The 26,986-nt window shown below is 40.9% G+C and overlaps 1 protein-coding gene across 3 annotated transcripts in view; it reads right to left on the reverse strand.

Annotated features, from left to right (window-relative positions):
* Positions 1-17,840, reverse strand: part of ARNT2 (aryl hydrocarbon receptor nuclear translocator 2) — a 107,466-nt gene extending 89,626 nt beyond the window's left edge. For all 3 annotated transcript variants that reach the window (XM_032194626.1, XM_032194625.1, XM_032194623.1), the window contains exon 1: positions 17,742-17,840. In XM_032194626.1, coding sequence (XP_032050517.1) covers positions 17,742-17,772 — 31 coding nt within the window. In that variant the 5' untranslated portion in view covers positions 17,773-17,840. The remainder of the gene's footprint in view (positions 1-17,741) is intronic.
* Between the last annotated feature and the right edge of the window lie 9,146 nt (positions 17,841-26,986).

A 26,986-nucleotide genomic window follows, 5' to 3' on the forward strand; every position in this document is an offset into this window, starting at 1 on the left:
AACCATATCCCTAAGCTCTACATCTAAACGTCTTTTGAAGACTTCCAGGGATGGTGACTCCACCACTTCCCTGGGCACCCTGTTCCAATGCCTCACAACCCTTTCAGTAAAGAAGTTAGTAAGAAGGCTTAGATGAACTATTCCTTGTACTCCGTGTAATAAGCTAACAAATCCAACTTGGCTGACAAGTCATGGTACACTTCAACCCCCTCCCTCCTCACCAAATAATAAGAGGTTGATGGAATTCAAAACATGGAGGAAACACGAAAAAAGATGCCTCGGTGGCTCCTGTTCTGAAAGCTTGTCTCTAGTCTCAGAAAATAATAAAGCTCTCAGAAGAAGGCTTGTACCTTCACTGAGGAATGAACTTTGAAGACTGTCACCTGAACCTCAGTAGCTGTCCTGCCTCTGAACTTCAGTAAAGCTTTGTCACTGCATATGGAGTGGATTTAACTCCAGCAGAACATCTCTTAGGTCTTCACCACATGTTATGATGGACTGACTCACTGGAAAGAAGTGCTTCTTGCACCCAAAGTTTATTAAGCGCACCAAAAACCAGGTCAGAAGCAAATCCAAAGACCTGGACCAGCCTTGCAGTGAAAACACAACCTCAGCCTCAACCACACGGCAACAGACTCTTGGGTATAAATAGTTGCAAGTGGGAAAGTGTAGGTGCAAACCGAGCGGGGAAGTAGGGTAGTCACTGCAAAAGGACAGTTTGCAGAGAGGATGAAAATCCTGCTTCGAAAGGCTGCTTCAGGGTGGATGGAGCATTAATTAAAACAAAAGAGGCCAAAGTTTAGCTTACACGAAGGGTCGCGGTAAAACTGCAGCCAGGATGGTTTGAATCTGACCCTGTCTGGTCTTAGGCCATTGCATACACAATCATACGCTGATAACACATAGTTCTTCATTTTTTTTCTGCCTTAATTTGTTCTGGCTTTATTGATATTATTTCACTTGATATTAGTGACACGTGGCAAAAGTACTAATTAAACGATTCTGCATTACAAAAAAAATTAGGCTTCCCACACAATGCATCATTTCCATTTAAAATGAATGGTGATCCTCCCTCCTCCTCTGACATTTTGTATTTGCCAAAAATAACTGCATAATTATAAGTTGTGTGCAAGAATCAGAAGGTAACATTCAAAGTTATTTTCCATATTTTTTACTTACTGTGTCAGAACGAGCAAATACAATCTATGGCTATTCTGTTATGCAAAATGGGCCAAGGCTAACCCATTTATGAACTCACAAAAAGTGAAGCATACACCCAGCCTGGGCAAACAAACAAGCTGAAAAATAATAACGTGCAATGACTTTCCTTCAAGTTTCTCAGAGACGGATCACGCTCAGTCCATTAACTCATCATTTAACAAGTCTGTTTCATTTAGCTTGTTTGGGTTGGCATTCAATTAGAAATTCATGTACACGATTTTTTTTTTCCTTTTTAAAACAGAACACTTGCTGTATTTCAACCAGTAAACACCAGGAGGGAAAGTGGAAGCTGCAAGGGAAGCCAGAGCTGCGCTGAAGCCAGGCACAGTCACACAGACCTAGGCAAAACACCTGCACGTGGAGCTGCACCAGAAGATCCTCACTCGTTATTAGTTAAAAGGGCTTGGTAAGGCTCTGACATTTTGTGGCTCAGCAGGAAAGCAAACAGCCAACTGGGTTGCTCTCAGTTTGTTCCAGTACAAGTTAAAATAACAAAACCAAACAAACAAAACCACCACCACCAAACAACACGCGTCACTGCACCATTAGCTCTACCGGGATTCCAATTATGTCTAAATTCCGCTGCATCTGCCTCCGCACTAAGACTAGAATTCTTTCTACACAGAAAGCAAAATGCTCTCATCCAACCACCCCTTTATTTCCTGCACTGCTCCACGTGCTGTCCCTTCCTGGATGTCCCCGTGACTATGTGCCTCAAACAGAACAGCTCAATCGGGGTTCCTTGCACTGCCAGTCCCCTCTTGGGAACCACCCCAAGGCTGTCCACTAATCAAGTGCAAAGGGAAAACATTTGAGGTAAACTGTCCTACAAATTGTCCCTGTTAATTTGTTTGTTGTTTTTTTTTGTTTGTTTGTTTGTTTGTTTTTTGTTGTTGTTTTTTTTTGTTTTGTTTTGTTTCATTTTTTAAATCTCCTTGCACCATTTTTACTTCTTTCCATGCCATCTTGACCAGCCATGACCATCTCTGGATGCTCCAAGCTCCCTGCAACAAGAAGCTGCGGGTGCTAGAAGGCCGTAGGGGCTTTAGAGCCCTGCCCAAAACGGTGGAAAGGAAACCTGCTGAGAGCTATTCAATACGAATGTCATGCCTGGCTCAGGAAGGCTCTGAGTCACACATGGCTGAGGGGTGGGAACGTACCCAGGGGAGCACCAGACATGCTTGCCCTGATTTTGTACTCCTTCAAGCATCTGCTTTGGCCAGTGCTGGAAAAGGCATGCTGAGCTGGATGGGACAGGGCAGCCAGGTTATACATGATGAACAGGGTACACCACATTTCTCAAGCTTGTTTCTTCTCCAGAGGTGAGAAATTAGCCAACTCCCACTACTAGATTATTTCATAAATACTCAAATTAAGCATTTGTCATAGCACGTCCTTACTCTTGATGACCAATTACTTGTTTTATATAGACATGGCTATTTGTCCTTCCTCAAACTCTTCATCTTGTTTCATTTTCCTGCTCTGCAAGATAGTTGTCCAAAGATGTTTACAAGCTAACGTGCTTTAATAAATTCCTATGCAACTATTTTATGAGAAATAAATAATAGCAATGTATACAGATAAACTATTGAGCAGTTACTATGCCATTGTTTGAGACTTTATTTTTAAATAAGTAATCTGAAGTTGAGTGAATAAAAACAACAGCTCACTTCTATCAAGAAGTCTGGTTTCTTGCTGTCTAGCCATCTTTTTTTTTTTTTTTTCCAGCAACAGAAGCTGGTTTAGATTTTGGCCAAAGTTCAGTGGTTGTACATGAACAAAATCAATTTGAGTTCAAATGTCAACTTGCAGAAATTGTTTTGAAATTATCATTAGGATAATTATAATGGTATAAGCAAGAAAAGCCTCACCACGTTTCCCTGGAGTTCACATCAACAATACAACAGTGCTCTCCTTTCACAGAGGTAGCCTGCTCTGAGCTCCTATCAATCTCAAAAACATACCGAATAGCTGTAAATATGCCATGAAATAAAGGTAATGGGTAATAAATCTGCCTACAAGATTGACCTTAACGAAATGCAGACTGGGTTAGCCTAGCTTTCCTAGGAATCCAAAGCCTTCACTTGACTATTTCACTTTTCATCCCAACCCAGAAATGTAAATGAAAGTCAAACTATGTGACTTGAGAATCAACATCACTTGATTCTTGTCCATATTTCCTGTAAAATTATTTATGATAAGTCAGCTCTCAGATTTCATGAGCATGGAAGGCAGTATTTATACATATAATTTTTGATTTGACTTGGAAGAACTTTAACTAGACTTTTCTTAAATATAAAGCAGAGACTTTTTTGAATGAATTCATGCGTGGTCCCCTCTTAGCTATTTCACATAAATATTCTTTAAATCCATTTTCATTGAGGTGGACAGGCACTGTAAGCATGGTCTAAGCTCACGGGTACATGTATTTATATTATTTATCCTAAACTTAAAACTGCAGCTCTGCACAGCCTGACCAAGAAGCGGTGTCTTGTGCCTTACCTCCCTCCTACAACAGAGCACGGGTCAGACACCCAGAGAAATCGCCACTGGTGGTCAGTTCAGAGCAAAGTCATCAAGGGATGCTAAGGGAGACAAACATAGATCTGAACGAAGTACTTCTGATGAAGCGATGTCTGTCCAACAACATAAGACTAAACTGTCCACTGCTGCTGTGGCAGTGGACCACGAGCTGTCCTGAAAGCCACTGAGCTGGGGTCAGAGACCTGAGCCTTGTGGATGCACCCACACACAAGGACATCCAGTCCCACCACCTGTAGAAAGCTCAGGAACAACACAGTCCAACCACAAAGTCACAAAATTTAGACCACTCCAATTGAAATTATTCATTGCAAATCACTTACTCATATCCTTCAAACGCTTTTATTACAAAGATTTTTTTAAGTTTGCCTCAGAAGAGTATGTTAATTCTAAATTCTACTCAGAACAACAACTCCTGTTAGCAAATACTTAATTATCAGTGTATTTACAGTGTCCTTGGGCACTGTTGGGTAATCACAATTCTATTGTTTCCATTAAACAATATTTTATTGATAGCACTAATGACTTCAGTTCTGCTCAATCAACAAGCAAATGATGCCTATTTGATGTTACGATAATTAATTGGCCTTTCAGGTGTTTCCACATCCCAATTTATTACTACGAGTAAGAATATTTGTGTGAAACACCTTAAAAAGAGTATCAGTATGCATCACAAAAGATGTTCTAAAAATAGTATGGTTTCCTATTTCTCCTTTTCCTCAAAATTTCTTAAGCAACGTTCTCTGTGTAAAAATTGGGGAGGAAAACAAAAACAGCTCCATTTTAAAAACCCAACCTGAGACTTGCGTATTTAATATCAACTTCATTTTATCCCTCACTGAAATTCCAGCAAGTCAAAGATATTCTGATTGACATCTCTTTTAATTTTTCTTTCTAGAGATGGGAAAAAACAGCTATCTTCACTTTTCCATAGCAGAGACGAGGATCAAAAATTTCATGCGACTTGAACAAGGTGCACAAGTGAATAGACAGGTTGTGTGATCCATTATTTCAAACCATTTTTTTTCTAAACTCCCTGCCCAATTTATGAAGCTCTGTAGTCCAGCCTTTAGATCTGGAAAAGGTCTGTGGACAGGGAAATTCCAGATTCAAATCTTACTGGACCTCAAAAAGATGCCTGAAAAAGCATCCACCAGTCTAGCCCCCACCTACAGACAGCACCTTTCAGGGCCCTGGATGCGTTCAGTTTAACCTCCGGCAGAGGAGAGCCTTAGGAACATCTTCTGGAACTCCCACTGCTCTGACATACCAACCTGTATTAGCAGTTGCCCGTGTCTTTGAAGACGAGTTTCCCCAAAAGCTGAATTTTTCTGCTTTCCAAAAAGGCTACAAGGGTCTTAATGATTTTTCTACCCATCACTGCCCCAGGATCATTAATTACACTGTTAGAACAGTCTGCCTTTAGGTAATTTCAAGCATTACATCTTTCATGTCTGCAAATAAAAATATAGTAAAAGCCCACAGGCTTTTGGAACTTCAGCAGTAGCTGCATTTGAATTTTTTTTGCTTTATTTTCTAGAGTGTTTCATTCCCACACATGCCCCAAAGACAACACCCCAACGATATGGAGTCAGGGAAATCTTGATAGGCATATAGTAAATACAAAATACTGCTATGCTCTGCTGCAGAAGGTTCTTTGGTGTTACTTCACATTTATTGAATGAATACTGAACCTTATACTTTGCTTTTGTCAGAATTACCAATTTAAAACAAAAACAATTATGGTTCCAATTAAGCTCTGCTGGGCTTTCAAGAAGTGTTCTGCTGTAAAAGCTATGTTCTTGTTGCTTTTTCAAAATTACAAAGTACAAGAACATGCTGGATGCTCACATCCCAATGTACACATTAAATATGATCTCACTGACATCCATTACAAGCCTCTTGTTCACAAAAGTATACAGACGGTTCTGTGGATACAAAAAATACGGGAACAAAGAATGACACTGAAAAAACTCACTACAAACAAATTGGATGTTTGTCAAAAAACAAGCTGAGTATTTGTCTATAAATATTGATCAAATTCAATTTTTAACTTTCATATTTGCTGATGGAAGAGCAGCACAGATGAGCACAAAGGACACATACAGTTACTCTGAATGCCAAACATGGCAATTGTGTCCCAGCTACTACAGGAACTCTACAGAACAAAGCAAACAACTAGTAGCAGCCCAAGGCATTAACCATAGAAATCACCACAAATGCCTTATCATTACATTTCAATGTTAGGACAAATCCTGATCTGATTTCTGAAAACATATTTACTTGAAATCAAGTCTCTCTGAAAGAGCAGTTTGAGTTAACATACCAACCAAACACCCCCTATAATGCATTTTCCTACTTTTTGGATTCAGCTCTCAAACCCATAACACTTGAAAAATTACTCATAATATTCACTTTATTTTTCATACATTTTTTTAATTTGTGTATGTGTACAAGGCAATCAATATTTTGCTCTCAACCTTAATTCAAACTGTACTTGGCTGAGAACAAATCAACATGTTTTCATAGGCAGACTGAGTGACCATAAGTCAAGAGAGCAAGGAATGAGTTGTAAAGCCTGTATTAAGATTTTATAGCCAGGTCGATGATTGGTAGTTTAGCAATGAAATAGCTATCAATCTGTGCTCGTGGGTATACTTTCCAAAGATGCTAAGAATACACGTTATCCCAACATCATAGCCACCATATAAAGAAAATACAAATTAGTGGTTATTAATGTGCCTGGAATAAATAATATTTGTTGTTTAAAAGGCAAAAGAAAATGTATATTTTGCCTTTTATCTCCCCTTCTTCCCAATGAGAGAAAAATGTTCTTTGCTAGACCAACATAATACAGGTTTGTTATTAAAATATCAGTTACATAACAATGAAAAAAAATAAAGATATTCGGGCACTCCACACTGTCCTACAGATATATTATTTTATAACCCCCTTGTAACTGAACTAATTTCACAGATGCACATAAAAAACCATCCCAGACAGCAGGACCATAAAAAAACATCCCAATAAGCAGGACAGGCAAAGTGGAGGTATGAGAACTGGAACAAAAATCAGATGACTGGCAACTCTGGCACAGAGATATTACATGACTTGTCAGAGGTTAAGTAGGAAGTCTGAAATCAGTTTGAACCCTGGCTAGTGCCTGTAGCACAAATCTGTCTTTCTTCTCCAGTCACTTCTCTGACAGGAGGTAGCCAGCCAGCAGTAAAACTGAAAAATGCTGGCAGCTTGTAATGGCCAAGAATTCTCCTGCACAGCAAGAATTTATTGGTCTCCAAAAGTCTTATTCATAATTACCACAGATGCTTTAAGTTGAGCAATGATGAAAGAATATTTTGTCCTGAAGATCATCTTGGAAAACCAATCCCAAGAAAGGGGTACAGGTGGAGCTGCAGCGAGCTCTGGTGCATTACAGACACACATTCCATCCCAAGAGACGGAGCCACGACCCCCCCACACCCCAAAACTTTCACCACATGTACGGCTCTCCTTGAGCAAAGCCAGGACTGGTTCTGCCTGCGTCCTACTCGGTTACACCAAGGACATGAAAGGTTTTGTACATAATCAGTAGATGAGGCAGAGCCACTTCCTTAATGACATATCAACCTTTTCATCAAAGCAGTCAGGTAGCGCTTTAGAGAAGGAATAAGAAAGCATGTGCCAGCTATGCGAGTAATGAATAGTTTTCCTCAAGCAAAACATAATTCAGCATGAATTTCATGTAAATGTTCTTTCCACCCACCCACAGATCTCCAACTGATTCTATCCAACCAAAATGCCAACGAGTAAAACCACCTATCCCTTAATTTGGTTATTGTACCACAGCATTAAGATTTTGTTTTACAGCACCTTCCTACAGCTGCTTCACCTCAAAAACTACTTAGATATTTCCATGGTCTCCTTTTCTAAATCACACGTGGAACCTGGAGGAAGAAATACAAGCAGCAAAAGGGAAAACTCTGGAGAAAGCCAGCTGGTATGCTTACAGTATGCGTGGCTAGAATGCCTATCTCAAGGTCACAGACATACTGCAAAAGAAATTCAGATTGGCAGCTTTCACTAAAATGTTGAAATCTTAAGCCTTAATTCCATTTACTGTTAAGAACCAAAGGGCTAAAGTAGCTGAACGAGGACACCATTAAAAAAAGAAAAAAGTCTTGAGCCAGCAAATACTTGGAAACTTACAATGGTAGCTTGTTTGCTGAGCAGAAGAGTAGCAAAATTTATTTGATTTACTACTACATCTCAGAGAGCACGGGTTCATTTGTTATATCAGGAAGACATCACAGACTACACCAAGTAGCGAAGCACTTGATTTCAGTTAGAAGAAATAAAACTAACAACAGCTATCATTCAAGAACCAAGTCTCAAGCTTTAATAACCTACAAGAGGAACAAAAGACTCTTATAAACCTCTGTACTTCACAACACCCATCAGCTACAAAGAAGGAAGAAAATACTCTGTTGCAGTCTTATTCTGTAAGTATCCATAATAGAAGTGTTATAATTATTCTAAAATGTCCGTAACAGACAAAATTTTGGATAGGAGATCCTTGTAGCTCAAGTCTGATCTGCTGTTTTGTTGTTAGTGAGAATCCAGCTGAGCTCCACCTGCATAACAGGAGAACATTTCTTAACTCATAGCATGGACAGCTTCTGGCATGAGCCTGCAGAGACCTTCCACATTTTTCAGTACCTGAGTACAAGTGTAAGATACAGATTCTGCAGACTTCATCGTGTGACTTTTGGGGAAGATATTCATGTTTATTTAAGACACCCTTAATCCCACAGTCCACTGTCTTCTTTGCTGGAAACCACCACCATGATGAGAGAACCGAAGATGCCCTCAACACCCCCAGCTGCTAATGGTTGGAGCTCAGAGATAGGTGTCGCCCAAACCTGCCCTGTGAGCCTCTAGCCTACATGGGGGCAGTGGTGCAGCGGAGGGGGAGCACAGCACCTCCAGCCCACTCAGCACCACAGCCGGGTACCTCCAAGAGCCAGGCAGGAAGGAGCCATCCATCCTCCTGCGGGACAGGCAGAGACCAACCTCTTTCCAGCCAAACTGTGCCAGAGAACACCCCCTCCAAAACTACTTTTTTGGAGGAAACTTACTTTGCCTTATAAAATTTCTACAAGAAAGGAGCTGAAGAATAATTATCAGGATTCCAGCCCACCTTTTAAACGTGCCCACACATTCAGAAGCTATTCTTATTTTCCAGTCTTCGTGAAAGAGCTTGAAAACGCTCCCGTGTTTTTCTCAGTGATGGTTCATTTACTTTAATTTCAACAATGAAAGTGCATACTTCAAACCTTCACTGGTAAGTAAAAATACAACGCAGCTAAGATGCAATTGCTGCTCCCACAAACCCAATCACCCAGCAAATTAAATTTCACCCTTTTTTCCATGAAAACATCAACAAGATGAATTAGTAAAAGAATATTTATCCCAGGAACACCAAAACCTTTACATACCTCCAAAAATTTACCTTTGTATTCCTATGGCTGCTGAAAATCCCGAAAAATAAAGGGAAGTTTTCATTATGCAGCCTTGTTTTCTTCTGGTCAAATCACTTATTACAGGAAGTGCAGAGCAAGGTGACACAGCTATGCACAGACAGCCAGTCAATCTCTTCAGATGCCCTAAAAAAATAAATCATCAGAAACCATCGGTGTCCCCACATACTCTGACATGAACAGGACTCACGGGGGCAGTCAGACCAACCCCTGTTTCTCTGAGCTCTGTCACAGGGCCAGCCTCTGCAGGCCTCTGCTAAATGAGCTGCCTCTCAGCGGCTGCGAACACAGGAATTTAGCATCTCAAAACCAAGCTTTTCTAGCTGAAAATACTTCAAGGCTCTGAAGCTGGACTCCAAACAGAGCTAGCAGCTTTGCCTGCTGGATGCGGAACAAGGGAACTCCAGCTCTTCTGGTGCTATACTGGCTCTGCAGTACCAACAGCACTGCATTTTTTTGGTCAATAAACAGCTCAAACATGACTCAGAGGGCAGTGACACACAGTAGCTAGTGCCATTTTATAGCTAATTTTATGACTATAATCCTCTTCCTACGGCTACTGTTACAAAACCAGCACCTAATCTCAGGGGTGTCTGACTTGCCCTGTGATGATGAGGGTCAGAGGGCGTTGGGAAGACGAACCACTTTCCAGGTGACAGAGGCTCAGCAAGTTCAAACACTGGTCTCATTCTGACATGCTAGTCAGCCACCTAACCACCACCCTGGCCCTCTTCAGGACATCACTGAATAAGTTCAAGATTCATGCTGGATGCAAGTCTGTTTTTACCTGTCATGGTAATATGTGAAGACTGGGGATGCGCTGGGCACCCAAGTAACAGGTCAATCTGTATTATCAAAAGAACTGCAAATTAAATAAGATTTGAAACTACTGACGTGATCTATACATAAGGTGTTACTTTAAATCTTTTTGCATTCAAAATAGCCTGGTTTACCTCAAATTTTAAAAGCGTTTCCAGCTCAGCTTGATTTTCCATCCAGATATTATAGGCAATGCAGTTTTAAAAATACATGCATTGCAAGAACATGTCACAGCACCCAGATGTCCACCTACCTTTCCTAATGGAGAGAGCCAGCAGCAACCAGTCCCTCAGGTTATTTACCCGCATGAAATTCTGTTCTGGATTATTACTGGGAAAGCACTGGAGAACATTTTTCAAAACCAGGCCTGTGTATTCCATCGAAACAGATTTTGCTTTTACCTCCGAGGAATACAAATATGCAGTGTTTTTGTTCTTTGCAGCTCAGTGATTTACTGGCATGCCTCTTCCCATAAAATATTTGCATATATCTGAGAGTCAAACTGTTCTGATACATTCTGTGTTTGCCAGGAAGTGAACGCTTCAGTTCAGTGTAACTGAACATTTAAAACAAGGACAGGCACCAGGACAAATGGCAGCATAATTAACATACCAATGAAGAGCCAGTTGTTAATTACTACCCATTGCAGGCATTTTGTATGAGCAACTTACCTGAAAAGCCGTCCCATCTGTATGCTGGCAAAGCCAGTAATTAAACAATTCAACACCCCTTTTCCTTGATTGGAGAAAAAAATATGTAATTATTTTATATTATTCTATTTGTCACATGCAGTTGACATTTAGATGAGAAAAACAGCAGCAGCCCAAACCTAAACATTTAAAATTAACATTATGAGCTGTCCTTGAACAAAACAGCAACACATATACATGTAGAGAAGATGTAAACTAATAGATGGTCCTAATTTGAGCCAATTGATAATACCTTGTAGTAGCTGCTCCATTACATAAAAAGCTGCACAGCTGCTACCTAGAAGAAGACGGACTTTTCTTCAAGGAGTTGCTATCAATGGAATGGAGACAACTTATAAACTGTTGAAAGACTTGAGAGAAGCAGCAGTACAATGCCAGGATTCATTTACATTTAGACAAGGGTAACTGAGAAGCCAATGCACAGCTCAGCTCAGCACCACAGTCAAACTGTGGCAGTCACAGGAGTCGTCAGAGAGGCAGGGGCACGCAAGTGGAACGCAGAATCGAAACCGGAGGATACAGATGTGGGAGATAGATCGGCAGAATGGAAATAAAAGCTGACAATAGAAAGGAGGAAGCAGAAAATTTAGAAGCGTTCATGAAAATGCACGACATCCAAAAGAAAAGATTTCTCTTTCTCCACATGCAGATGGCATTGCCCAAGGAGGACTAGCATGCTTTGGGTACCAAAAAAGGAAATCACATCTATCTCGAAAGCAGCTTCTAATTCATAACCCATTGCATGACTGTGATCATTAATTCATGTAAACGATAAACTCAAGACAGATAAAAGACAGTTTATTAATGTTGCCTTTTTCAACATAAATCCATTTGAAATGCTGACTACTCAAGGTAAAGTTGCAATCATCTCATCTCTTCTGAAAAACATGGTGCTCTATGCTTGCTACTGAAGTTCCAAACCATGCAACTTACTCATCTAAAAGGCCAGTATTTGCTGAAATCCTGCAATACTTTGTGATAAAAATACGCCTTCAGAAGTAAGCAAGAAGGGGAAATATGGTCCACATGAATTTATCCAACCAATTCCTTTTCATTACTAACTTGATATAAACAACAAAGGCTGAAAAAAGCAAGAAAACTAAAGACAGGTATGAGCATCAGATCTACCAGTTTGAAGATCTTCCAAGAGCATGCGCTGACTAAATAGGATAATTGTTTTTATTTCATCAACCAAAAGTATTCCCTCCATACTCAAATTAATTTGGATAAGCAGTTATCTAAATTAATATTGGTGGTTTTGTTTTATTTTGTTTTGTTGGTTTTGTTTGGTTTGTTTTTTTACTTTTACAACAGAAGATGAAGAATGATTCACTTCTACCTTTTTTTTTTTCTTTGGTTACAATGTGCATCCACTTTGGATTATAATCAGAGGCTAAAACGTAGGGCAGCAGCCTTACGCAATTTTTCTCTTTCTCTCTACACAGAATGCAGGCTACACGTGGGGCGGCAGGAAATGCTTTACATTTGAACAAAGGAAACACTGTCGGCAAGAATAAACAAGTACCAATTGTTTATATACCGAGCGGCCACCCAAGTTCTCTGAAATTTCAGAATTTCTGCCTCTCTGGTCCAACGCATCTGTTTTCTTGCACAAACTGTTTTAGCAAATGCGTGGAGGAGCATCTCTATATTTTCAGATTTCTTTCCCAAATGGCCTTTATTGATTTTGCTCTTTAGTCAGCAGCAGAACCTAGTTTGGGCTGGTGTCCACGCATTCGTGGTGCTAGCCAGGCAGAGCAACCCCATCCTCATCCATCTCTGAATGCTGCCAGCCACCCAAAGGGATGCTGCCACAAGGTGGACTGGAAAATCTGCAGAAGACCTACAAGAACCGAGACCTACATCCCCACGTCCTAAACTCAAGGCCCCTCTTTCCCCTTTCTATTGTGAAATGTTAATAGCATTATACTTTCTTCAGTTAGCGCTGAATTAACGCATTTCCATTCTTACTTGTCAGTTATCAAGCAGTAAGTCTAAAAAAATTACCCTAAACTACACACACATCTGATCTTCACAAGCCATTTAAGCATAATCTCTGAATTCATCTTCATAATGACAGCCCCATTTCTGTCCTCCTAATAGCAATAATCACTAACTCAAAGGTGTTATTTTGCCTTGATTGTTTTGAAACGGCTGTTTTTTCCTTTCCTACCTAATCTCCACAGCAATTTTTCTTACTAGAAAGAAAAACCAGCAGTACCATCTGGTATTACAGGAATCAGCAATATCTGTTTTGTTTTGCATTTTTATTAAGAGGAACGGGGAAACATTATTCTATTTGAAAAAATATTTGAAACTAATCACAAGCTGCATATGCAAATTTTAAATAAATATTCTGTTAGAAGAGATACTTCAAAATATAATGCTTTGGAATCCTTGTAGATTAGAAATAACGAAAAAAATATATTTTTTTCAATGCGAGTTACTGTACAAAGTCCTGAAGGTCAAAACATTATCACAGAACAGTTCAATAGGCATTATCACCTCACACCACTGTTTGACTGAAATAAGGACAAATTCTGCAGCGAGAAAGAAATGAAAATAAGAGAAGAAAAAGATCTGTAGCTTTAAGGATCCCATTAGATAATGAGTGTTTAGTTTTTGAGACTTTTTTCAGCATTATCCTAGAAACAAAACTACGTTTTTGCACCCCAGAAACATTAGGGCCCATTATAATCCCCATCAGTAGAACACTCCATTTACTCCCCAGGATGCTGTCAAATTGATTTTGGTGTTTACTGGATAGTCTATATTGTAATGAAGGGCAAAGCTGTTACTATCATAGCAGTAAAACACAACAAACTTGGGGCTCAGCATTGAATAGACAATTTTGAAATCTAAAACACTGAATTAGATCTTTTAATCATCAATTTTAAAGCTGTACGAAAGCTAAAAAAATAAAAATAAAAGAATTGCCAGGCTGTCAAAGCCAATTCCTTTGTGGGAACATGGAACGGGGCGGCAATAAACCTCTTCCACATTGCCTAACATCTTAGCAACCTGAGTGCAAATGCAAGGCAGGCTAACAACCCACTTCATTCCCAGAAGGACCAGCTGGAATGGGAGAATGATTTATCTCCACCTTGAACTCCTACAAGAAGCGAATGGACACTGACAAAACCAGCTCCCAGCACCCATCCACTTGCCTAAGACAAGAAGCCAGACGCAGGGCTGAGTTACATGTGTTCATTCATACAACATGAAGTTTGCTGTTAATTCGTTACAAACTGCAAGTCGAAAGTGCTCATTTAACTGTCTTTCCTTGAGGATCAATCTCAGGTGTTTGTTTTTTAAATCTTGCACTAGCCATAGGCTAGAAGGATCCACAGTCAGCTGCTGTGGTTGTAAGAGGGAGGCTTTAAGCCCCAGCAGCTTGGGCTCTCTGCTGAAAAAGAAATCATTACAGGAGCTTTAGTGGCTAGGTGAACAACTCAGCTACTGTTTGGTTTTGTTTTTTCAATTAAATATAAGAATACGATCCTAAGGATTCACAAAATCTTCAAAGATGGCCAAGAACATCCTAAGGGAACTGCCCTCTGGTGTAACTCTAGATAAGCTTTGAGTGTTTGATCTCATTTCTTCTGATCTGGTGTATGAGTGTGTGACATTTGGCAGTGTATCTGTGGGTACTAGCTAGGGTGCCCCTTCCACCTGGGGAAGAGCTGAAGGGCTAAAGCCAGCCCGTTTCCCATCACCTAAGCACAACAAAGTTGCTGCTCAGGGACCATCTGTAAGACTGATCCAACTTAGTCACCCAAGGCCACATAAAGTCTCAGGAAAAGAAAATGTTGATTTCCTTAAGAGTTTCACATTTTCATCCCAATTGGGCTACTACAAGAAGCACCACATCACGTACTTCATCACAAGTTAAGCAAAATTTGACCCCAGAGTAGCAACAGTTATGGACAAGTTTGCATTCCAAAAATATATGTATTTAAAACAGACGTGGCACTAAGTTACTTTGCTGCAAGCAGTAATTTATGAAATGCTTGTTACACCTCCACAATTTTTTTGTTCTTAAAACCCATTTAATATGCCAATCTTATTTCAGGAGGAAATAAATTAACTCTGATGCTTTGTGCCAATGCAGATGAGCTTCCCACACACTTGTATTGTGTTTCACACTTCGGTTAGTCATCCAGATTACGACAAACGAACAAAGTACTTCTAACCAGATCCTATTCCTAAGGTTAAGCGTGCAGGAAGAGCAAAAAAGATATTATCATACAGAGCCCCCGATTCCCAGTGCGATGCCTCGTTGCAGCAATGGACAAGCTCCTTCACCACAAAGACCTGTCGCAGAGGTGGCCGTGTCCCTGCCACAATCTGGTCCTGACACTGCAGCTCCTGCAAACCCTAACGTGGACAGACTGCAAACTGCTCCCACCCTGTTGCAAAAAGAGCAGGGAAATGGATAAATCTGCATCTAATGTGGGAGAGAACAAAACATCACAGAGCAGTGCACAATTCTGTACCAGGAGATACCACAGGGAAAGATTTCCACATCCAGAATTACAGAATACCCAGCTTTTCCGTGTCTGATAATCCCCATTCCACTGCCTAGAATATGACTAATGCCCCACGTATTTGTATTGTGGTAGCTGTAGGTTAATGTCCTGCCTAAATTATCAAATGTTATTAGAACCCCAGACAATTGCTTAATAAAAATTTAATCATATTGTAATTTCTAATCATCATTAAAGATGCTTAACAAGTTAATCTCTCTATTGTGCTCCCCTAACATCGTGGATCAGAAAGTCAGCTGGCGTAAGGCAGCACAGCTTCGCCAATACTAATAGGGCTACTTTCGTTCTACTCCCACTGAGGATCCGGCCCCAAAAGAAAACAGCAGCCTTAAAATCCTCTCAGTAAAGCTTTTGATTCTGCTTCTCTACACTGCTTTGTGGTTAATCTAAAAATAGAATAACAAAAACAACAGATTATCATGTTTAAAAAAAGCATATCATAAGTCAAGATATGTCACGCATGCAGCTCTATCTTCTGCTGTCCGTGGTAGAGCAAACGCAGCACTGCACTGCAGAGTGAAGTCTACTGTTCTCATCTCTTCACGGCTCAAAGTCTCCTCATTTTGACTTTGCCCGTGCACAGCTACGTTTGTCTGACAGCAACACTCACGCACGTGGGAGGGTCATTAATTGCTGGTGAATTGTCTGCCAGCCCAGATCTGCTCCAGCTGCCTAGACGAGCAGTGAGAAGACACCCTGCAACCTCAGCCTCGCAGACGCACGTGTAGGCTCGTGCCAGGAAACCAACACACTTCCTCATCCTTCCGGAGGACGGCAATCTGTGCTTAGGAGCACTTGACAACTCTACAGCAAACCAGCCTCGTTGTGCTGGATCACTGCACTGCCAGCACACCTGGCGCTCATGTTCAGCATGTCTTCCATTGCTCTGCCTAGGTTCACAACACGAGTGCTCCCCAGGGCACAGGGAAAGGACCAGGAAGCCCTGCTCCGAGGCTGCCCTTCAGTACCCGACCTCCTGCAACCACAATTTTGGTGACGCCAGCTGCAGGTAGGTAGAAACAGAGGTGGAAAAGGGTGGTGCCAAAGGGCCACCAGGCTCTGCAAGTCCTCAGCAGTTTCTGCACAGACCTCTAAGCAATTGGGGCTGTTCCTTCTGTGCATAGGTTGGAGGAGCAGATATGAAGAAGGCAAACCAAATTTCTCCCCCAAAAAAGCTGTTTGTATCTGCCTGTGCCTGCAAAACCGCTCACTGATTCCAGCTACATGTGCACGCACTGGAATTCTCCGTTATCATGCATGACATGGTAGCCTGGAAGCTAAATAATACTCATTTAATAACCTCTCATTAAATATTGATTTTCATTTAACATGTACAATTCTGAAATTAAAACTCAATCTGATTGGCAAAGGTTTGTTGTTCCTGCTTACTTTATCGACACTTAGAGAAACAAACCAACTGTGTTTACCTTCAGCGTGAAAGCTACAAGAACATTTGAACGATTGTTGACATTTCCTCCAGGAAGCCCTTAACAGTCAGAACTGAAACTGACTGGAAAGTGACAAAACGTAACCCAGTATTAAAACGGGTAGGACTGGAATCCACTTTTGATAAGCGTTCCTCATTAGTATTGCGCCCAGCGCAAAATCCGCTGGCCCATTTGTGTTTAGCGTTGGATACCCGACCATCCAACACTACCTTGACCAAAGTACCTCACCGAAACACCTACCACGGCACATCACACGAGCCCACTTCACCGCACACCTAATGACCCAGACGTTGCGCCTCACAGACACAGGTCACCTCAGGGAACCTCTTTCCCCCACGACGAATTTAAAGAGAAAACTTTAGCGAGTTCCTTCCGCTAATAAGTTATTATGGGAAACTGATTTATGGCATCTTCTGGCAAGGAAATGGGAACACACTAAGGGACCTGCCAGCCTTGAGGTGCTTTCCTTGGGTTTTAACGTGCCGCTTTCCCTTCAGATAGCGTGGCTGGGACGGTGGCAGGGCACCAAGGACCGCGTGTAGGGCACCAAGGACCGGGTGCAGGGCACCATACACTGACAGCAGCCCCCGGCCTCAGCCTCTCCCCGCTCCCCTCTGCCCCCGGGTGCTTATGCACAACTCCTGCGGGCTCCCGAGCTCTCCCCCGGGCTCGGTGCGAGGCCGCCCGCCCGCCCGCTCCTCCCGGCTGCCGACAGCCACCGCCGGTCCCGGGGCGAGCCCGCTCCGAGCTGCGGGGGAACGGGGAGAGCCGCGGGGCTGTCCCGGTCCCGGTCCCGGTCCCGGTCCCCAGGGGCGCTGTGTGCCTACGGCGGGCCGGGGGCGTGTGGTGCGGCGGGGCCAACGTGGGGGCGAGACGGAGCCCCTGCGGGGCGCAGGGGGGGCAACGGCAGCTACTCACCGGGAGGGTTTACAGCCGCCGGCGTTGCCATCTTGTCTCTGAGAAGGATTAAGACAAATGCATAGAGGGGAGGAGGGATGCTCTGAGCTGCCCGGGGGAGGCAGGGGAGGGGGAGGCAGCCGGGGCGAGGCAAGGCGAGCCGAGCCGAGCCGAGGGGGGCGCCGCGGCTGCTCCCGCCCCGGGGACCCGGTGGCGGTGGCGGCGCTCCCCGCTCCGTGCGGGGCGGCCCAAGATGTCCGATGGCCCCGCGCCGCGTCTGCTCATGCGCCGCGCTCAGTGAGCATGTGCCGGGCGGCCGCACATGTGCGCTGGGACCGCGCCCGAGCGGGACCCCCCGGCCGCCGCCCCCCGGGAAGAGCGGAGGGCGAACGCCCGGCACCGGTCCCGGGGCAGGCGCCCCCCTCGGGACTCGAACCCGCGGCCCCGGGAGCGGCGCCTCGCCCGGCGCGCGGCCCCCTGAGGGAGAGGGCTCGAGCCCAGGCCCGCCCGCCCGCGTGGGCGCCGCTGAGGGGGCGCCGGCACAGGCAGCCCGCGGGGGTTTTCTCCGCTCGGCAACGCTGTTTTTGGGGGGATTCCAGGCAAAAATGCAGCCCCTGGCACGCGGGTGGCGTTGGGGTGGGTTAGGTGTGAAGCGAGCCCCAGAGGTTTTGAGGCGTGATGGTGTGGCTCGCCTGTGGCTGAGCCAAAGGACGGAAGATTTGGGGCTTCAAATGGAGCATACTATACAGAAACCTCTTGGTCCATTATTAATAATGTGAATTTCCATGTATTACTAATGAAAATGTAGTAACTGTTGGAGTTCCTCGGTATGAAAAAAAAAATAATAAATCAGGCCACTCTTTGCTCCTCGCAGGGGATGTATAGGGAATGTAGTTGTTACATCCTTTTAAAAATCAATGGTTTGCCCTACGTTTTGTTCACATTCAAGCATAACTACAGCTGAATAACTGATCTTTATAACTCAGTTAGCGTTTTAAGCCTTTCTGGTACAAACACAAGGACCATAAATATATGCTTTTTAATGGAATCAAGAGATTTTTCTCATAATCTCATACCTCAGGACTCTTAAGACAAACCAGTATCACAGAATTAACAAACTTCAAAACTCACTGAAAGCACCCAGTGTGATAACTGTAGCAGACACGTTGTGTAAATATATATATAAAATACTAAAAAAAAAACACGTCTGTCTTGCAGTGCCTCTGTCATGCCCCTGTAACACTGCAAAGACCTGTTAATAGTTAAGTGGCTCCGTTCACCGTGCGCAGTTGCCCTGAACAGCCCTGCAGAATTTCAGGGCAGCACGCAAAGCAAGAAGTTGCAAATCAGTCCCTTGCTCTGCTGAATAAGTAACCTGCAACAGTTTCACCATTAAGATGTAAATTGGCAGAAGGGCAGAGAAAGCATGGAGGCTGTTTACTTATTTCCTGGAGATAAGTTTAATGAGAATAACATTAAAATGCTCTTGCTTATCTAGAAAGTTTACTTTATCTTTGATTTACTGTGCTCTTGCCTATGAGATGTTGAGCTGTTTTTCTAAGCATCTTACTGCTGTAGTGCCTCCTGATGCTGTGCAGTTTGGGATATTCTACAGGCATTCTTAACTGCTACAGTTTAAGGCACTTATGCTGATAATACTACAAGACTTTGTTAGTATCAGCAATTTTTGTAAATATAACTTATTTTCATTCAGATAAAACTGTGTTACTGTGATTTTAGAGAACCTTGGTCACACTATTTCTAGATTCATAACTTTCGGGAGGAAAAGACATGTTTCAAGTAGCTTACCCTGCAACAGGAGATAGGGCATAGCTCAGTTCCTTTAGGTTTCTATAAAGTCCCATATTCAAATTGCACAGGTAATGCTGCTACTGAAAGCCTTGCCATGAGCGACGTGGCATTAAGTTAAATATGTGCATAAAGGTGAAACAGCCAAACCCCTGACACAGTAATGTTGATAAAATACCATTTGATAAAAACATGATTTATAGCATTAGGCACTTTTGAAGTATCCTCTGAAGCAATTTTCAAGTATTCAGGTGTTAAGTCTTATCCCTCTCTTATCAGAATAACATTAATAATTTCTATTTCATTTCTATTTTAGAGATAGGGAAGCCACCCCGGAAGAAACAAGCCTAGAGAGATCTGACAGTGCACTATCCCAGCTTTCAACACATGTATTGAGTAAGCCAAACAGCTGACTATAAGCCAATGAAGCCATACAATAGTGTGTGCTGTCTCCATGCATGATATCCCATGAGACTTTAGATTAGCCCAGAAAGAACACATTGCAGCCAGTACATTTGATATCGTGCTCCATCTAAGTAAGACCTTAGGGCTTAGAATGGAACATGTTCTGTCAAATTTACTGTAATTCAGACATAATTATGCAAAGTAGGCTTTTTTTTTTTTTTCTTTTTGGTTCAGTGTGAGCTTTGTTGACTCACTCTGTTCTGTTTCACACGCAATTCTTTGTTCGCTTAGATAGACTGAGAAATGAGATTGATTTTCCCTCCTCCCATTTTCTCTATCTTATTAGGTAGTTTTAGCAGGGTTTTTCAGGATCTCAGAAACAATCCATAGGTGAATGAAACTGACCTCTATTTGTAGGTAATAAACTACTTCCTTGCTATCTTATTCTGAGCCTTTCCAAATCTGTGGCAAGATCTGTAACACCGGTAACTGAAGAAAGAAATCACCACTGCTATTAAAAGTATATTCTAGTAATTGTGGAAATACACAGTCTGTGTTTACTTGTGCTGCAATACAAAGAACAAGTATACTGTACAGCATGAAATAAACTAGTTGCTGTTCCCCCAAGCTTATACCTAGCTGTGCAGGTTGAAAGCATAATTCATAGGGAATGGGGTTCCTCACTGCAAAAGCAAAGGCAGTGCCAGTGTCTACCAGTACACTTGCTGAGAGATTAAACAGCACTCTATCAATACCAAGTGCAAAATGTAATATATAAGCAATACAGCAATATTAAAAATAAAATAAATAAAATAAAATAAAATAAAATAAAATAAAATAAAATAAAATAAAATAAAATAAAATAAAATAAAATAAAATAAAATAACAAACTGTTTGTGTGACACAACAGGATGCTTTACTTACCATATTAACACAATTACAAATGTTAGCAAGATGTGTAGCAACTGGAAGTGAATGAATTACAAAAAGTGATTTTTATCTCAATCCAGTTATTATGTACCAGAGGAAGACTCTGTTTGGTGTCTTTACAGTGATTGTTTCTTGTTGATTGTAATTTAGAGGCCTATTATCACTGATACTAGTGTTCAGCATTGATGTGTTTTCTGCATCTTGGTGCAAGAACTAGAAATAGGTAAGTTAAGCACTACAGCACACTGACCTGTGAGTTGGAAAACTTGAACTTGTATCTTCCCATGTGTTTTCATTCCATGCAATGCACTAATAATTTCTAAATATTTATTAATTTTAAAATAGTGGAAAGTTATTTTGTTTGTTTGTTAAATTATTTCCTTTGAAGAAATTAGGTCTTTTCAAGCTGGTTTACTCCATCTGAATCAATAAAGTCCAGAAACAAAAGAAGAAGGTAATAATTTAAACTGAATGAGAATATGTGTTGAATGTCAAAACACAGATAAAAAAGGTCATGTGGCTATTCTTCCAATTTATGACAATTCCACTTTAAAAGAATTAAAAATCAAGGTCTGAAACCTTGAAGATTCAGTTCCCCAGCAGAATTTACTTTTCCAGGGACATGAAGAAACTAGGTGATATTTCAGATATTTTAATCTAATATAATCAAAACCAGGACATTTTAATAAAGTCTCATACTTTAAAATAAGACCTCCCAGCTACATTCTTTGATCTGTGTTACCATTGTAATTGTGTTAATATATTGCTCGTAATTCATCCAAAAGTCTTGGATATTAAGCAACCCCATCCACCCAACTGTTGGCAACTGGAACATAAAGTGCCCTTTTTAAATTTGTTTCGTCACATATGGATGACCACACTTGCCTAAATAAGCTATAGAGAAAATAATGACATTTTTTAAATGAACAATCGTAGGAAGGTCTTAAAAGCATTTGTGAAGGAAATTACAACCTTGTTCTTTTAACTATCCCATATAATCTAAGAGAAAATTGTATTATTCCTATAAAATGCAATAAAATACCTTGATAAGAATGTGGAAGATACATTAATCTCTATTCAGTCCTGGAGGTATAGAAATGCAATTTCTATGATGTTCTCTAGTTAGTGCTGTTAAATTCTATGGTGCTTTTCCTTTAGGGAAAATGACACTGAATATTGGAGAAAGCCTTCTAAAGGTGAAATGTCTGTGGCAGAATTCCCCTTACCTAAGAAATGTAGCTGAGATCAGATAAATATTCCTGTGTTGGTGTGTACTAGGAACCAAGCACACAGGACTCTTTCATTTCATATCATCAGCTCTAACATTCTACATATTCCAAGTCTATGCAAATTTAACCACATATTAAACAACAACCAAAATTCAAATGATGAAACTCAATGATAATCAAGCCTAGGAGAGGAGTAGGTGGCACAAACACATTAACAGACCACTGGTTTGCTGTACAAGGTTTACTAAGCTGATTATATTTTTCTTTCCTAATGTTAACATGACTTGCTGACAGAAGCACTGCCAACAAGTGACATCCTTAGGATGACAGAGGCTGTTGCTGGTTAACTCGGGCAGAACAGACCACAGAGCATACAGGAATATAGTTTCCATGTTGCATACCTAATTATTTCCCTGAAACCATTCTGTGAAGCAACTGGGCAAAAACCAAAAAGGTATAAACAATACTGTTCTCCTCACCAAAATGCCAAGACAAAAATGACAGGATAGATCCCAGAAAAAACACTGGGATCTGAATCAGCAAAATGACTGTGATTTAAAACATGAAGTGAGACCTTCTGGGTCAGAGTCACAGAAGTGGAGTTGACGTCACTAGATCCTCCTCAACATCTTTTATCCCGTTCAGAAATAAGGCCTGAGCTAAATTCTACTGAAACCAGTTTGCACAGCAAGATGAAGGCTTTCATTAGCAATTCTGCCTCTGTGGGACAACCCTCCAGCTCACTAGTTCTAAAATACTAGTTGTAGTAAAAAATTAACTTAGTCAGTTTAATAAAGATGATCAGTAAAGCCAGAGGTGGTCTTTTTGCATGGAAAAAGGGCCTTTTCCATATTCAGTGCTTAGGGTAGGAGCAAACTACCATTTTCCCAGATTCCTGCTGCCCCATCTGCTCAAAAGCAAAGTCCATGAATGCAATAAAATATAAATGTTCAAGTAATGTAACATCCACATTTTGAAAAAAGTATTTTCATTTCTCAGTTCAGGTTTTCTAGGTAACCAACAATATTTCTAGAACTGATCTTTCTATAATCCACAACAGGTTAATGTGTTCTGACATAACAATAAAACTAATGGTAGAACTAGAACAAGTTTACATTTTTGGCAATGCATTTTTACAAGTATACTTTAAAAACACAGTGTATTAGAAAAATACTGCTGCCAACTTAATGGAGGCCTTCACCTGGTTTGAAATGAGAATTTATGAAGGGTATTTTGGTAAGTTTTATAAACATCATTTTATCCCTTTTACAGAGGATAAGAATTTCTTTATCTTACCAGAGAGATTTGCTGAGGATCATAAGCTGCAAAAAGACTAAAAAGGCAGAAAATTTCTCAGAAATAATTGCAGCAAAACAGCCTGAGTTCCACGAGATACAAATGGCACTCTGTGTCCTAAATAAAATAAGAAATTAGGAGGAATCTGAAATCTGCAGCACTATTTCAGTTGAGTGGACAGCTGGAAAAACAACAGCAACTACAACAACACCCAAATCTGTAAGGAAATGGCTGTCTGATATTTGCCCTCTATTCTAATATGCTCATTCTCTGCTTTCTGCCGCCCCCCCTTTCTTCAGCTATGCAAGATAACAATTTCCAAGAACCATAAAAGAGAACAGAACCACATGCATTTAATTGTGTTATAAATTGAATTATGATTTATGACAGGTTTTACATTTCATAAGTAAGATATTATGCAAATTCTCAGCAGACCCTTGCATTTAAAAGCTTGCACAAAATATTTTTGGTAGCTTCACACTTGATTTTATTTCTGAAATAGACAAAGTGAATACGTGCACCTGTGTCTCAAAGACCAGACAGTACATTCTTAATTACGTTCAAAAATCTTATCCCTGAATTATGGAATGTGACATAATTCATTTCTACATTAGCAAAAGTATGCTTTAGAAGTGACAAAGCATCCCTTACCATATGCTTTATGGTTCTTGCATTTGCATTTACAAAGAAGGAACAACCATCTTGAATATTTTAATAGCTGGATATATAGCCACAAAATGTTTTTCTTTCTTATCAACCCTTCTAGGTCACTTCAAATATAATCTAATTCGTTTACTGTACCTGCTAACGTGTAAAAAGAAAGGTGCATTAAAATACTTATGCTGAAAAAAGTTGTCAATATACAAGAACTAATCAGAGCAAAGCTCCAGCTGCCCAAGCATTTTGTTTCTGACAATGTCCACTAACTCTGAAATGCTCAAGAAGAAAGGGCAAAGACAAGGCAAATACTGAGTTATACTTCCTTCTGCCATACTCTGAAACCTTAAAGCTTTCATCTGCATAATTAAAACCCCTCTTAACATTAGCCCAGTGTTCTGAATTAATTGTAAAATGTCACATCAATTAATTTCCACCCACCTGGGCTGTGTTGTGCATTGATCCCCTGAAATAGGAGGCTCAGTATCAGGATTTTAAACAGAGGAGTGATAGAGTTGGCACACAGATTGCTGTTTCATAGCTGCATCTTTTGGTGTAAGAGGAAATGATACAGTGCAAATAGCACTGAAAGGCACACTGAGATAAGTGCTTATAAGAAAAAGATTGTGGAATAGCAATGCCAGAGGTGAACAAAATAGTAAGGAAATCTATCGCAAAATATCCTGGTATCCTGAGGTTGAAATGCATTTCCTGCGTTCAATCCATGCGTATTCACTATGCCTGACTCACATCCATGGAGGTTTGTTGAAGATAAGCCTCCTGGACGATATTAAGCAAATGTATTTGGGGGTGTTGAAAGTGGAAATATAAGCCTCTTCCTTTTCCCACACATCTCTGTTTAAGAAAAAAAGATCAAGTAGTTGTTTTTTTTCACAATTAAATCACCATATTGTGGAATACAATATGATGAGGGCTGGGATGCTACTTTGGCAAGCAGACCAATTCAAACTTCTGGAAGAACCACTCCAGAGCAGCATTTATCCCTCAGTGTGCATGAAATTCACTCCACGGCAGCATGCTGGCAACAAACTAGGAAAGGAGATGCCTTTTAAACTTTGTTAGTGGGATGTAAGCAAATCACCGCTTTTTATACTGCCTCTTCCATGATGTGCTTTATCATGTCCATGGGTGTGAGGCAGAATGACAGATAAAGACAGAGAGATCAGAAGAAGAATGATGGATTGGTGACATTCTTCAGAGCCTGAGCTATCGTTTCACAATGTGATGTTTCCAGATTTTTTTAGGGATTTTCCATTCTAGGCACACTGTTCTTCAAAATTACAATCCATCAATTAGAGTATTGTATGGTGGTGGAAAGCAAAATCAGAGAAAAGAATTTTCAAGAAATGCCCTTGGCACATTAGAGCTATTGAGGACCACAGAGATGATGCTAATTTCCAAACCCAGCTAGGAAGAATATTAAGGTCACACAGCTGTGTCCATCTATACAAGACTACACATGTTCCCCGTGTTGCAATTACATCACCAGCACCTCTGGCACTGACCGTGCATGATGAAAACAGACCAGAGCACTGAGCAAGTGCAGGAGGGAGCCATATGAAATGTGATTAGCCAAAGCCTCAGTAATAATACGAGATCACAGGAAAGCACTGCTCCCAGTGCTTCCTGGAATGGTGCTTGACATAGCTGATCCTTGTCTAAATTTGCCTTTAATCAAACTCAGCATCAGACTAGTGTTTCCTCTGCTGTCCCCGTTGCCCGAAACAGATGATTTCCATAGAAAACAGACCAGACTTCCGAATCAGGGTCTGGCTGCCTGAAAGCTGCTGAATGTTTGTAGAGGCACATAGCTGGATTCACTGCTTCAGTAGTCAATGCCTGGTAGGGAGAAATGTGTGCACAGTTTTGACACTGTCCCATGCCAAAATGAGAATTGGATAAGTGCTGAATCTTTCCATTTACCCTCAGCTATGTCACTGAATTTAGGAACTTCAAAAGGCCTGAACAAATCAGGACTTTGAGAATCTCGGCCTGGAATGAAAGGTGGTCATTAAAAATTAAGTTATATTCCCAATTAAGAACATAGTTGTCTTCTCATTTCCTATGAACACAACCTTCGGCATGTGTTTGGAGAGTCTGATGTACAAACCAGTGCCTTACCACAGGAGCAGCAGTGACAGAACAGTAGGGATGTGTGTTGGAGACCAGCATCCACAAAATACATCGTTTCTTTCAATATTTTTCATGGACAACATATTGACACAATATTTTCATACTATCATGACTAATATCAAATGCTGTTCCCAGACATTATTTGAATTAAAAATAAAAAAGTGAACTTCTATTAATACCATATGGAATCAGATTAGCCCTGCTGCTAAAATATTCATGAAGAAGGGAAATCCTTCCATCTTCCCCTGTTCAAAGCAATAGCAAAATAGACATAAGCTGTGTGATTACCAGCTTGTGGGTGATAGCATTCAAGGTCATGTTGAATTACTAATCATCTAACCATCCCTTGGAAACACACAGCCACATGCAAAACCCACTCCACCAGGTTGTGTTACAACAAAATAGCAGTAACAGGGAAGAAAAGGCATTTCTTAAATTACTAATGATTTTGTTTGTTTGTTTCCAGAGTTCACATGATATTTACCCCACAATTATAAGCATAGCTTAACTCTTTTTTTTTTTTTTTTTTTTGTCTTTTGTCTTCAGAATCAAAACTCTGCTACAATCAAATGGAGGTTTAAGCAACCACAATTAAATAGTGTGATTCAATGTTTTCAAATTCTTAAGTGTGATGCTGCAGGGCATGTCTCAGGATTAAAACAGAGGAGAGGAACTCAGTGGTAATTGCTCATTTATTCCTGTCTTCGCTGCCAGGCAGAAGAAATAATGCTCAGTAAATTCATGACTTTTCCTTGCCACTGGATCACATGGGGTTAGAGCTTCACT

This window comes from Aythya fuligula, chromosome 11 (genome assembly GCF_009819795.1).
Source record: "Aythya fuligula isolate bAytFul2 chromosome 11, bAytFul2.pri, whole genome shotgun sequence".
Taxonomy (NCBI): domain Eukaryota; kingdom Metazoa; phylum Chordata; class Aves; order Anseriformes; family Anatidae; genus Aythya; species Aythya fuligula.